The sequence below is a fragment of the Ptychodera flava genome, chromosome 19 (genome assembly GCF_041260155.1).
Source record: "Ptychodera flava strain L36383 chromosome 19, AS_Pfla_20210202, whole genome shotgun sequence".
In the NCBI taxonomy this organism is placed as follows: domain Eukaryota; kingdom Metazoa; phylum Hemichordata; class Enteropneusta; family Ptychoderidae; genus Ptychodera; species Ptychodera flava.
In genome coordinates, this window is record NC_091946.1 from 28,083,003 (window position 1) to 28,096,135 (window position 13,133).

The window sequence follows — 13,133 nt, forward strand, 5'->3', positions numbered from 1 at the left end:
ATTTTTGAAACTTTTTTCGAAGGCTTTCAAATTTCGTTCATTTTTTAGTCCGCATGTTTAGTCGCAATTGAAGTAGTGACAAAATTTGCATATTTATTTTAAGGGCTGGCTTCGTTATATTGATCAAAACACCATTTTTAGTCGCGATATGATCCAATATGGCCGCCGGGCGGCCACTTTGTTGCGAATTTTTCATGTTTTTGAACCATAACTCAATTATCCCTGAACCGATTTCATTCAATGTTGGTACACAGATAAAGTACTATGGCATATATATGCATGTCAATTTATTTGCGCGATATGATCCAATATGGCCGCCCGGGCGGCCATTTTGTTGCAATTTTTTCATGTTTTTGAACAATAACTCTATCCCTGAACAGATTTCGTTCAAACTTGGCACACAGACATTGTATTGTAGTGTGCACGTGCATGGCAATTAATGGTCCGAGCGGGGACTGTGTCATCAGCGATGACTTGTCTGAAACAGATCTCGTGGTGCAATTCAAATTTAGATTAATATTGTACAAGAAATTCCTCATGATATCTTTATGAATGTTTGATCCCAAATTACACTACTTGATAAATCAAATACTTTTTATTGTTGGTCTCTGTGTATAAATCACAGCACATCTATAACGGTCCCGAGTTTTATGATGGACATTTTTGTTAAAATGGCATGGAGGTGGATATTTTTGTGAATATTTTCTCAGTATCGCAGAAAAATATAAAATCCCATTGTTAACCTATATTGGAAGCAGACTCGTGTTCCCTGTGCATTGTCATGGTGCACTATTTCCCTAGTGTAATTCGTCTAAAGTATTCTTTGTTCTGTCTTACAAGTCACGGCAGAGTTGCCATCTTGAAATGTCTTCCTTACTCTCTTCATTTCCTCTGGTTTTGCTTCACAAATGATGAGAGAGAAAAAGATGAATTAAGATGTTTTTCAGATGTTTCACAGTGACATTACCAAAATGTGCCACTGCACTTCTAACTATTCTTACATCATTTGAATCTCTGTCGTTCACATGCAAATTTTGCCATCACACGGGATTGCCAGAATGTAAGAGTATTTTCAGGACAGCAGTGTGCCATCGAAATGCAGTCCAGATTTCACTATCAACAAATAATATGAAGAAAACAAATCATAAAACATAGGAAATCTTGGCATTTCTGTAAAAGATATCAATGTACACGCGATGTTTTTTATTTTTGTTTTCAGAGGAAAACTAAGTGAAATGACAACCAACCAACAGAATTATTAATAGGCTTTTAAGATCATCGTGATACATTCCTGCAAATAAATTCGTCGGATTAAGGAATAAACTAAACAAATAAGGGTTGAAATTGTACAATATTGTTTTACAAAACTCACTACTTAAAATGTCTTGTTTTTCTTGCAGAGCAAGGACAAAACATCTTATGAAGACTACTGTACGCAAGTCAAGCGAGGTAGCAACAAAGGAAAGGAACCATCCAGTCTCCACGAAATAGCTCCAGAAATTGACATTGTGAATGTTGATGGCGGACATGTAGCCAATTCACTGAAACTTTATCTCACCAGACATGATCAGGCATCCAAATCTTCGTCAGACATTGTCACCGACGAGTGGATGCCATTCTCTCGTAAAATCTGGGAAATTCTGAGGAGAGAGTTCCCTGAGATACAATTTGTGACTTCAGAATATAACTTATCTTGCTGGATGGTGGAAGTTGGCAAGAATGGCCACCTGCGCTACTGCAAGGGTATTGCGGATGCAGTGGTTAAAAACCACGAACTTTATTGCATTTTGCAGTTTGAACTGATGGACTCCATATCAGAGTACTATGACAGAGGATTCTGTTCACCAGGCATTTCATACGGGCTGTACTGTTAAGTCGCATGCTCCAGGCAAAGCAAGACCTGGATTACCTTCCAGGAGTGTTCATCATACCCATCCAGCTGGACAGGCCTCTAATATATCCATGCTTTTGGGACAACATTCCTGACGCCTTGATTCAACGACTTGCTGAATTTGAGTGGTACAAGGACCGACCCCATCCACGGTGTAATGTAGTGCGTTTGGATCCAACATTGTTCTCCCCAGAGGCAGTGAATCTGTACCAGCAGAAGAGACTCGTGAACTTATCTAAAGTCAAATTGCATGATGTCTTTAAAGAATCTGCAACTCTTGGCCATTTGGAATCAGTTTTTGGTCTCTGGCCAACCAAACTGAGGGAATATGAAGCTCCGACACCTCTTATTCGGAAGAAAAAAGGACGAGATGTAGGTAATTCAGAAACTGTAGTAAAGAGGTTAAAACTGAGTGATGTTGCTCAGAATGAGGGAAACTTTGAAGACAGTTTTGAAGAAATGGAAGAGAATACATCTGGTAATCGTGATAGTTGGCTGTCAATTGAAGACGACCCAGAGCATACAGTCATCTTTAATATTGAAGATGATCACCCTGAAAGTGACAGGGCTCCTCAAAATGGTCACAGAACAATGAGCAGTGATGCAGACATTCCATATGCAGACAACGCAGAAGATCATTCGCCAGAACCAGCCCCTATTGAGACAAAAGATTTGGATCAGACATCAGATTCAGGCAAGAATCAAGCTAAAGCTGTAGCTGTTGTTGCTGGAGCAGTGGCAGCTATAAACCAGGGTGGTGAAGGCGATCCTGTAAAGGCAGCTCATGATGACAAGACAGACAAACTCAAAGACAGCCCCAAGATGGAGAAAACAACAGTGAGTGAATTGCAACAAGGCAGCGAGCCAACAAAAATTGTGCCAGTTCCTGTTATAATGCAAGGACCCTATTCAAGCGACAAGAAGGCTGAATCACCAGCTGAAACAACTGTATCAAAACCAGGGGCAGAGACGGAAGCTGCCGCAGTGCCTCTGAATGTGGATAAGAGTGGAGCATCTCCAAACCAGTCACCTGCAGACAAAGAGACCGATGAAGCTTCATTAATTAGAGTCTAGTTATGTCGAGGTACAAAGAAGGAAGGTATTCCATTGCCCGAAGGAATCAAAGATACAAAAAGTATTTTCTGATGGGTAAGGATCCTCCTCCTGAAAGTACAAGTGATAGTGAAGGTGAAAGCCCGGGAAGTCACCAAATGTCACCTGACTACAGCTACAAGCGGTCACCTGATACCAACTTTAAGCGTGTTGACAATGTTAATGATGCAATTGAGGTATTGATGGCGCCGACTAAGAAACCAGAACCTGCATTTGAAGATAAATACCCATACTTTTACCCACTGAAACCACCACCACTTCCAAAAGAAGAGCATGAAAGTGTTATTGCATCACAACCACTTCCTCAACAGACAGATATTGAAAGAAAGGAAACAGATTCAACAGGAGAGAAGGTGCGCTCTAGATCATCTTCCTCTTCATCTACCTCCTCCTCATCATCATCTGCTGGTTCTGCCTCTCCCTCCTCTGCTTCAACACATTCTTCAGACGCAAAGAAAAAGGAATCTTCAGGCACAGAGGAAGCAGAATCAATATCTGATAAAGATGAGGGAATGCAAGGCGATGAAATAGTTGCTACTAAAATGACAGTTGAACAACAACCAGAAGAGATGAGTGAATTTAAGGAAAAAGAAACCCAGGAAGAAGTTGCTGTTACAGGGGAAGACCAAAAACAGCCAGAGGAAGATGAAACAGTTGTTGTTCTGGAACATGAAGAACCATCCGATAGTGGGGTGAAGCCAGTTGCAGCTGTTGCAGCTGCAATCCCATTAATATCTAAAACTAGAGATAAAGACAAGGAAGACAAAGTCAGTTCTTCTGCACCATATGGATCCACTCCAGCAGAAGGAAGCGGGCAAGAAACTATGGAAACACATAGTGAACACGAAGAATGTATACCGGATGAGACACATCCTGAATTAACATTCACAGTCGCTACATCCTATCCAAGTGAATCAACACAAGCTGCACAGGAACCAGAAATTGTCGTGATAACATCTGACCCAGAAAGAGAAAGAAGAGACTCAGTCTCTTCACATTCTTCATTTTCTTCATCATCATCATCTTCCACTTCAACATCAGATAGACAAGAATCACCAGTTAAGGTACCTCCTCAAAAACCATCCATTCCACCTCCTCTACCACCAAAACAACAGGAAAAGGGAGACGTGACAGCTGGACACTTAGAGTCGTCTTCTCCTCCACACTCACCTCCACCACCCCCTCCACAATTTGCTGATGGCGATAAACCAATAACAGATGACAGTATTCAAATGGCAGAACAGTCCCATATTCGACCAGAAGACATAGAAACAATTGTGCAGGAAGATGTCACAGTAAAAATCTCACCACCCCATTCACCTCCACCTCCTCCACCTGTTTCTCCTCCAGTTTCTCCAACTGATGAAGGACCTCCTAATGACAGCATCTCTGAGCAATCAACTTTAGGAGAATCTCCGCAGCCACCATTGCCAGATATGCCACCACCATCAAAACTGTTGCTTCTTGTACAAGACAGGAGTGAAGATGGGCATGCCACCTGTGAATATATTCCTGTTTCACCGACTCCAGAATCTCCTCCTTCACCAACAAAAGAGGAAACACCAAACGAAGAATTGTCGATTCCACCCCTTTCTACAAGTCCTCCTGATATAACACCTGAAACGCCTGTGATTGAAACACATGATAAACCTGATGCCCATGCTATCCCTGGACAAAAGAAGGAGCTTGATATCACAGAAGAACCTGCTACAAATATTGTAGACACAACAAATTACTTTGCGGTTGAATGTGAAGGGGGAAAAGGTGAAGGAGAGGACAAATCCCCAGACATCGAGGAAGATGCAGACATGGTTCAAGCTATCATGAAGAGTGTGGCACTTTCATATCAAAGTAAGCAGGAGCCAATCACACAGTCTGGGGATGATTCAACATTGGGAGACCAAACTATTGAAGAAGAAGAACCTTTACAAGACTCAAGTGCCGAATTCGAAGACTCGAACATCTCTGTTTCAAATATTGACACCATGCCTTCAAGTACACCATTAGCAGTAACTGCTGCAGCTAAGTCATTGCAACAAGGTGACCAAGAAGTTGAACAATCTGTACCTGATGTCATTGGTAGTATAAATGAAACACAAAGAGAGAGTCAAGAAATTGAGCCACCAGCAGATGCTCCTCTAGAAGTAAATGTTACAATATCTTCTCAAGATGATGAGACAATTCATGCAGATGATTCAGAACTGAAAGAGGATACTAGTATGGGAGTAACACCAGAAAGCATTATGATCTACAGCATAGATGATGAAAGTGAAGCTAATGTATCCAAACACACTGTTGCCCCAGCATCCCCAGACATCATCACACAGGAGAAAGATGCCACACCAGAAATTAGTGAAAGCAAAGCAGCTGAAAAAGAAACCATCAGCCCTGAGAAAGTGGATACTGCTGAGAAAAAAGTCAAGTCTGAGGAAATCAGTGAAATTCAGCCAGCTGACAAAGGAAATGTGAACATTGAGAAGAAAAAGGTTGCTGCAGTGGCAGTAGCTTCAAAGCCAAAAGATACAAGGCAAACACCACCAGCAAGACCTGTACAAAAGGCACCGACTTCACCAAAGGAGGGCGATCAAAAAGCAAAACAAAAGAAGGGGAAAAAGCTTGGAATATTCAATTTTCTGATTGAATCACCTTCAAAACATAAGGCCGAGAAAATGGCCAAGAAGAGAGAAAAGGAAGCTGCAAAACAAGCCAAGAAGACTGAAAAAGAAGTTGAGAAGGTGACCAAAAAACCTGAAAAGGAACCAGAACATAGAGTTAGTGCCAAGAGTACAAAAAGTGAGAAAGCTAAAAAGCCAGTCAAGAGTGAGAAGCCTGAAAAGAGTGCCAAGCCAATGAAAGTGTACGGAAAGAAAGGGAAAGACCCTCAGTACCAATCAACAGGAATGGCAGTTGATGCAGAACCACCACCCCTCTCAAAAAAGTCTAAAAAACCACCCAAGGAAGCAGTTGTAGCTGGGGCAGTTGTAGCTAAACGTGGCAAAGGAAACAGAGAGACAGAACACCGAAAGTCAATTGAAGCACAAATGCATGGATATGACGAGCCAAGGGCAGTGAAAGCATCCACATTGGAGAGAGAAGAAAAGAAGCATGCAAAACATGATGCAGAGACACCTGGACCAGAGACAGAAAGGGGGGAACAGCAGAAAGAGGATATCTATACATCAAAGCAGAAAGACAAAGCAAAAAGGGAATCAGACTATGACAGGAAAAAAGACCACAAAAGTACGGGAAAGCGGGCCACACTGATGAAACTGCCAGAATCAGAAGCTGGAAAAGCTGAACAAATTGAGAAATCAGAGGCCAAGACTGTCATGAGAAAAGCATCCAAGGATCAGTTACTTGGTGACGAGCCACAACAAACAAAAGCCAATTATGCTAAAACACCAGGACAAGAGAACGTCTCTGTGTCAAAAACAGCAGCCACGGACAGTCAGTCTGTCCCTGTGGGATCAGAAAACGTAGCAAAAGATCCAAGTGAAGAGCAGTACCCACAGCAAGGGCACAGTCCAAAACAAGAGAAACCAGAACCAGTGTATGCCACCATAAATGAGGAACATAAAAAATCCCAGCAATCTTTATTGGATGATGATAAATCCCAAGCAGAAAATGAACGACAATCACCACCTCCACCATCCCCACCAACACCACCACCCAAAAATTTTACTTCTTCAGATGAACTGCAGGACACATCATTACCATTGCCATCACCTCCACCGCATGGTGTATTTCAGTATGAAGAACAAGAAAGGCCACCACAAGACCCTGACACGCCAAAGGAAAAGGAACCAACACAAGAACCTTCCAGTACAGCATCAGCTGAAAAACAGAAGCCGCTACATCAGCCACATACTTATGATACTCCATCAGATGCAAAACAAGCTGTACATGATGATTCATACATGATTCCTAGAAACCAGGGGCAATCTAAGCCAGAGCCAACATATACAAATACAGCATCCAGCCAAACAGCTCCTGAACACATACCTTCACAGGCAGCTGTCTCACATCAAGTCGTTGAAAAGGTGCCAGTGTACCACCAGCAACAGGAAGAAGAGGCACCACTCTATTCCTACTCATCAAAAAAGGCACAAAGTCTTCCAGACATCCAACAAGATGAACCAAAAACACAGGGGACTCAGACGGACAATAATCAGCATAGACCAGATCAACATGATGCATATGACAGGCCAAGAGCAGCTCAAGAACCTGCAGGACAGCAAAATAACAACAAAAAGCAAGATGAGTTATCACCCATAATAGAAGGACATCAAAGTACAGGAAAGCACAATGTTGGAAGTATGACTGATGACAACCTAAGTGAAAATTCATTTTTATCTGAATCAAACAGGGACAGAGAACTCCCGTCTCCTGGATATTTCGATGATGACGATGAGAGCCTATACTCATCACAGTCACAGGCCTCAAGGTATGACCGGCGATACAAATCATTTTCTGATGACAGAGACTTGACAAGAAGAGGGCGTCTACAGAAGGGCTACTCAGAACCAACCGTTTCCAGAAGTGAGAGTGGTGATTCTGACCCAGATGTCATCAGAAGAAGACAAAAACGAACACAGAGGAGGAGAGCCCAAGAAAAACCAGTACGTCACAGCTATGCATTTGAAGACGATGACAGGCAAAGACGACAATCTGAAAAACAGTCAAAAACATTCATGCTGAATCGTTCTCGTCTTGAATCAAAGACAAGATCTCAGCAAGATATTGACATTGAACCGATCAAAGTGAAAAAATTGGAATTAAAAAATACCAGTTTATAAGCATTTATTGAAAGTTCCAAATTTTTATAAAAAACTATCAAGATTAAACATGAACAGACTTAACTCAATCTTGACACAATTTAAAGGTGGACTTCTAACAATGATGACAATGTTTAAATTATCGTGAACCCTATATATTCACTACCTGAGCTGAAGAGGTTTCAGAGTACATTCTTTGTTGGAGTCACACACAATGTACCCAATGTAAAGTGTCCATACATCAAGAATACACACTGATCATAATTGGTAAAATGGCAGCATATTGCATAGTTTTATGAATTACAAATTGGAACTGCATAAACAGGTGTTCCAGTTAGATTTTTGTACAAATCGATGTTACCAGTATGCCTTTAAGTGTTAGTAAGATATAAGCCTATTTTATGTATACTTACCATTGATGTTAATTTGTGTATTTCATAAGATGACACTCACACTGACTGTTAAGTTTTCTAAAAAAACTCCACAGTATGACATCAGCATGGCTTTATCCATCATATTCAATTCTACCTTTCACATTTCACAGTATCCATTTTTTACTTGAAAACTTAAAAAAAATGGCATCTCAGTCATAATAATTTTTCAGCCATGTTACAGAACACTTTAACATGTCTGATTAAAGAAGAAAACTGAGGAAGATAAATACAGTAGTTATTCAGAAATGTTGACTTTAAAATTTTTCATAAATTTCTCAAGTGCAGATCAAAAACCTACAAACATTCATCCTTGTATGCATTGAATATTTAAGCAATAAAGCACGCCCAGTGACGGTATACCACGAGGTTTGACCAGTTCACGACATATATGCATGAGCGATAGCGAGCACATATATGAAGTGAACTGGTCAAAATCAAGTGGTATACCATCGCTGGGTGTGATTTATTGCTGTTGTATCATAACAGTATACTGAAATTCTAGCATGGAACATCAAAAATGGATTTTTACTGAAGCTGAGAGTTAGCGCGTATGCCTGCCGTGGTATGACGCCAATATACCATGGTTCTTTCCGCATCTCGACCAGTCAGATCGTTGTATTTGCACTATCAATATACTGGTATGATAAATAGATATTATCTCATAACAGTATATTGATGGCGCAAATGCAGCAATTTGATTTTTCAAAGCGTGAAAAGAACCGTGGTATATTTGCTATATACATGTACCATGGTAGGCACATGTGCAATCTCTCAGCAAGTGCAAAAATACTTTTATGACATTCCATTCCATAATTTCAATATACTGTTAGGATATATGGCAATAGCAATAAATCATACCCAGCGACAGTATATCACTCGATTTTGGCCAGTCCACTTCATATATTTGCTATCACTTGTTCATATATTGTTGGTATACTGTCACTGGGCATGCTTTATTGCTTAAATATTGCTCAAATATTCTGATATGTTTAATCAGTCTTAGTTTAGCATTTATTGCCGGTTTGTTTGTTTGTCTTTACTTTATGTCATGATATAAAAGCTGGAGATCATTGTCCCTTTCAAGAGTGAAAAAAGAGTAACTGATACATTTTATCACAACTTAATGGATCAGTTTCATAGGACTTGAGACGTTTGTAAATGCATGAACACATATTGTGCCATCAATTCCTATTTATCTAATGATATTTGAGATCTACAATCAAGCTCTGGCTCCAACTGTTTCCAAACGATGTTTGCCAAATTTTTTCATAAATTGTAAATATATATTGTATGATGATAAGTCTTGATAGATTAATTTTATGATGCATATCATTCTGTAGGAATTTGGTAGGTTGACCAGATATAGTACTGATGTTATATTCACAACTTTATTTCACTGTGAACAGCAGCATCGCTTGTCAGAACTTATTGATTTGAATCTATTTGTACATTCTCAAGGTAAACCCGTAATAAGAACAATGTCCAAACAGTTTTTACCTGTTTAGCAATATTGACTGCAGGCCATGTATACTACATTTAAATTGGTGTGATTTAAACATCCCATGTGTTAGCATAGTTGACCATTATTTGTTTTGGACACTTCACTTCTTTGTTAGAATTATGACACAAAAAATTTGAAGAGGTTTATTAAGTTGCTTATGTGAATGCGATGCTGGCCCCTTTCAAGGCTGTATTCACCTCATTCTTCTAGAATATTATAAGATGGCTGTGGTTTAGTACTTTCCTTCTTTTTCCCCACTTTGAATTATTGTAGGGCCATTTATAAGCAATTCTACTTATCAAAGTATTCAAAAGATGTACAACCCAGAATCTGCTTGCAGAAAACATACTAATTCTGTAGACTGTAGTCTTGATGTGCTTAGAGGTCTTCCATGAACAGAAGGCAAAACTACCCACTGCAAGTGATGGCAATACACTGGGTCATCCAAAATACTTTGAAAAGTAGAAAACATCAAGTTGCTATAAGTGTTGTCAAATTTTTATGACTGTTTGAAAACCAGGTTTTATTTTTTTATTCAAAGTCTTGAAAAAACATTGTTTCGTTAAAATTATATGTAGATGTAGATGCATATGAGCCTGGGAATTGGTTTTAATTGGCATGAGTCGGTAAAAGTTGTATTTTAACAATTATTTCTCCATATTTTCTATAGTACTGACTTCTTATGTAACTGGATTACAAGTACAACAAAAAAACACAAAAAAAATTTAAAAGTTGCTAGTTGCACTGTTTGCTTATCATTGCTGCATTGTATCTATATCATTGGGTTGGATAGTAATGTTGTATGTGAAGGAACTGTAGCCTTAACCATTAATGAATTTTGTTTTGAGTATATATATTCTATATATCAGTTTATTGTTCTGCTCCTGGTGGTACACTACATTCACTCGGCGATTGCACCTATAGTATACATGCACATGTCAATGATTTTTGACCAAAGGAAGTAAGCTATTTACAGTATTTGATTTGTTCAAAGAAGAATAAAACGATATAATCTGCATTTCTGCAATCTTATCAACTGGAGACAATACTCAACTCTGATGAATACATTAGAAAGCAAAATAGACGTCCTTGCATAGGGCAAGCTATGAAAGTATCAATTGAAGTTATCGCCAGTGTTGTCATTGTAGACTCTTTTGGTTTCCAATTTAACTCTCATCACAAAATTATCAGGGGTTCAACTCTGCCTCTGTAACCATGTTTATTTTTTTTTTGCCAGAGAACTAATGTTCAACTCAACTCAGTCTGTTTTATGTAGTTAAGAGTTCAGATAAGCAAAGCTCCCATCAACCATAAGTTTTTCAATTCCTAGTTGTTCATAATCTGTAAACAAATTTTTCTATAAATCAATTTTGTCTTTTGATCTTTTTTGAACTCAGTGTTTGGTGTTTCCATGGTCACTGTGCACTGTGTTAAGACTACTTTAATAATAATATCTGTAACTTCATAGCCTGAAAGTTGTGTTTGCAAACACTGGTATCATCTACTGTTGAAAATATTGACACAGTTCTTTGCTTGGCTTATTATAATAAGACTATATTTTCCAGGATATTTTGAAATAAATATTAGTTGGCTGCTAGACTACTGTGTGCTCCGTTTCTTTCTTTTTCATCGTGTGATCAACTCCTGAAAATCAGTGTCCTTAAAGGCATGCATGTAGCATAGAACACACAAGTAGACACCTATGAGTGAAAAGTAATGACTTTTACACACCTTATTTTGCATGTCTGATAGTTACAATTGGCACTGTCTCATAGCCTTGTGCACAGTCAACCTGTTTACAACAGCCAAAGATGATCCTCTGACGTGGCGCCCTCTACGACAGACTTGAATCTGCTTTTGTTTTTATTGTAATTTCCCCCACCCAGCTTTAGGCAGGGGAGCTGGATAACGCCATCAGGCAATAAAAGTACTGTTAGAGGTGAAAAAAATGTTATATACATTGTCGGTTGCCTAGGTGATATCATAGACATAGGTACAGAAAATGTGTGCAGACCTTAGCGAAAGTGTCAACAACCATAAGAGTGCACCTACTGTGGCAATAATATATAAATGATTATACCACTACCTCAACTTGCTAAATGTAATGTGCCTCATTTTCTTAAAACAAAGACTACTAAGATTGTATGATGGTACCTACTGGATGACTGTGCTTGTATTTAAAATCAAAGAACAATGAAAAACGAATATTAGATACATTTTCTGGCAAAAAAATTGTGGACAAGTTTTTCTAATATTTAAGTATCTTGAGGCAGAAATAAATTGTCATGCATGATTTTTTATGTTACATGTGGCAGTGATGTAAGTCACCTTGTATAGAATCACCATTGACTGCGAGGTATGGCTAAAAAAACACTCCCAAACCATTGATGGTGCTGTCAAAAAACTAGTTTCGTAGTTTGAATGTAGCTGGAGCTTGTGATTGAACACAGCTGTGAAAAGAAACATGCAATTATCAAACAGCTTGTTGTCAACTTCCACTCCACTGGAAATACATATCCACTTCACAATGGGTTACTCTCACAATTCAAAACATCAACAGATTCCTCTTCGCAACTTAACCTTCAGCCCTAAATGGGTCAACACATTACGTAATGAATGAAGGTTTCGTAGAACACTTTCTTGGCCTATTACATTGCTTGAAGTACAACACATTTGCATTTTTTTCTTTCCTGAAAGTTTTCTGTCCAATCCATCCATCATTACAGTTTGGCTGAAAAGATGCAGGGTAACCTTTAACCATGGTCATTCTGTTTATTTACTGTAGTTAACAGGTGCCGCCACCTGGCAAATTTCATTGATTTTGTAAAATCATCACAAAACATGTTTTGAAGACTAATATACTGATTTTACTTATTTTTGACCTTGATATAAAATTTGGAAGGGAAAGTAGAGCTGTTCATAATTGCCCTCCCACTGGCATACACGGAAAGTGTGCCCTCCCACTGAATTTTTATCCCCACTCCCCTCTCCCCACAACAATGCCAACTCCCCACTGCCCTCTACCCACTACTGAAATGCCCCATTGCCCACAAGATGCCACACTAGGCAACCCAGATCAACGCCAAACTGTGTGAGCAGTATACAGTATACCTTGTAGCAGTACACCCTTAGAACATTGCTCCCCTCAAAGTTAGGTGCTAAATCTCCTTCAAGTTCTATCAACCATCATGTCTTCCCCTCCCTTTACATATTTTCTGGTACCCACTGTTAGTATAAAAAATGTTCTCCCCGCCCACTGAATATCATAAAATTTCTGCCTCACCCACAGTAAATATCAACTTATAGGACGCCCAATATCCAGAGTGATGAAGAGAATGAACTGCCATGATTATAGAAGTATGGCAAGACTGCCACTGAAAAAAAGGGGCAACCCGCCCCTTTCACCCCTATTCCCAGTA

General features: G+C 39.3%; 1 protein-coding gene across 1 annotated transcript; it reads left to right on the forward strand.

Moving 5' to 3' along the window:
• The first annotated feature begins 2,967 nt into the window (after positions 1 to 2,967).
• LOC139119145 (treacle protein-like) lies at positions 2,968 to 11,313 on the forward strand. The gene has a single exon (XM_070682797.1). It carries the CDS (start codon positions 2,968 to 2,970, stop codon positions 7,798 to 7,800), a length of 4,833 nt encoding a protein of 1,610 aa, XP_070538898.1. The 3' UTR covers positions 7,801 to 11,313.
• Positions 11,314 to 13,133: the final 1,820 nt, after the last annotated feature.

Coding starts and splice junctions, on each gene's coding strand:
- LOC139119145 (XM_070682797.1), top strand. CDS start 2,968: ATGTCGAGGTACAAAGAAGGAAGGTATTCCATTGCCCGAAGGAATCAA.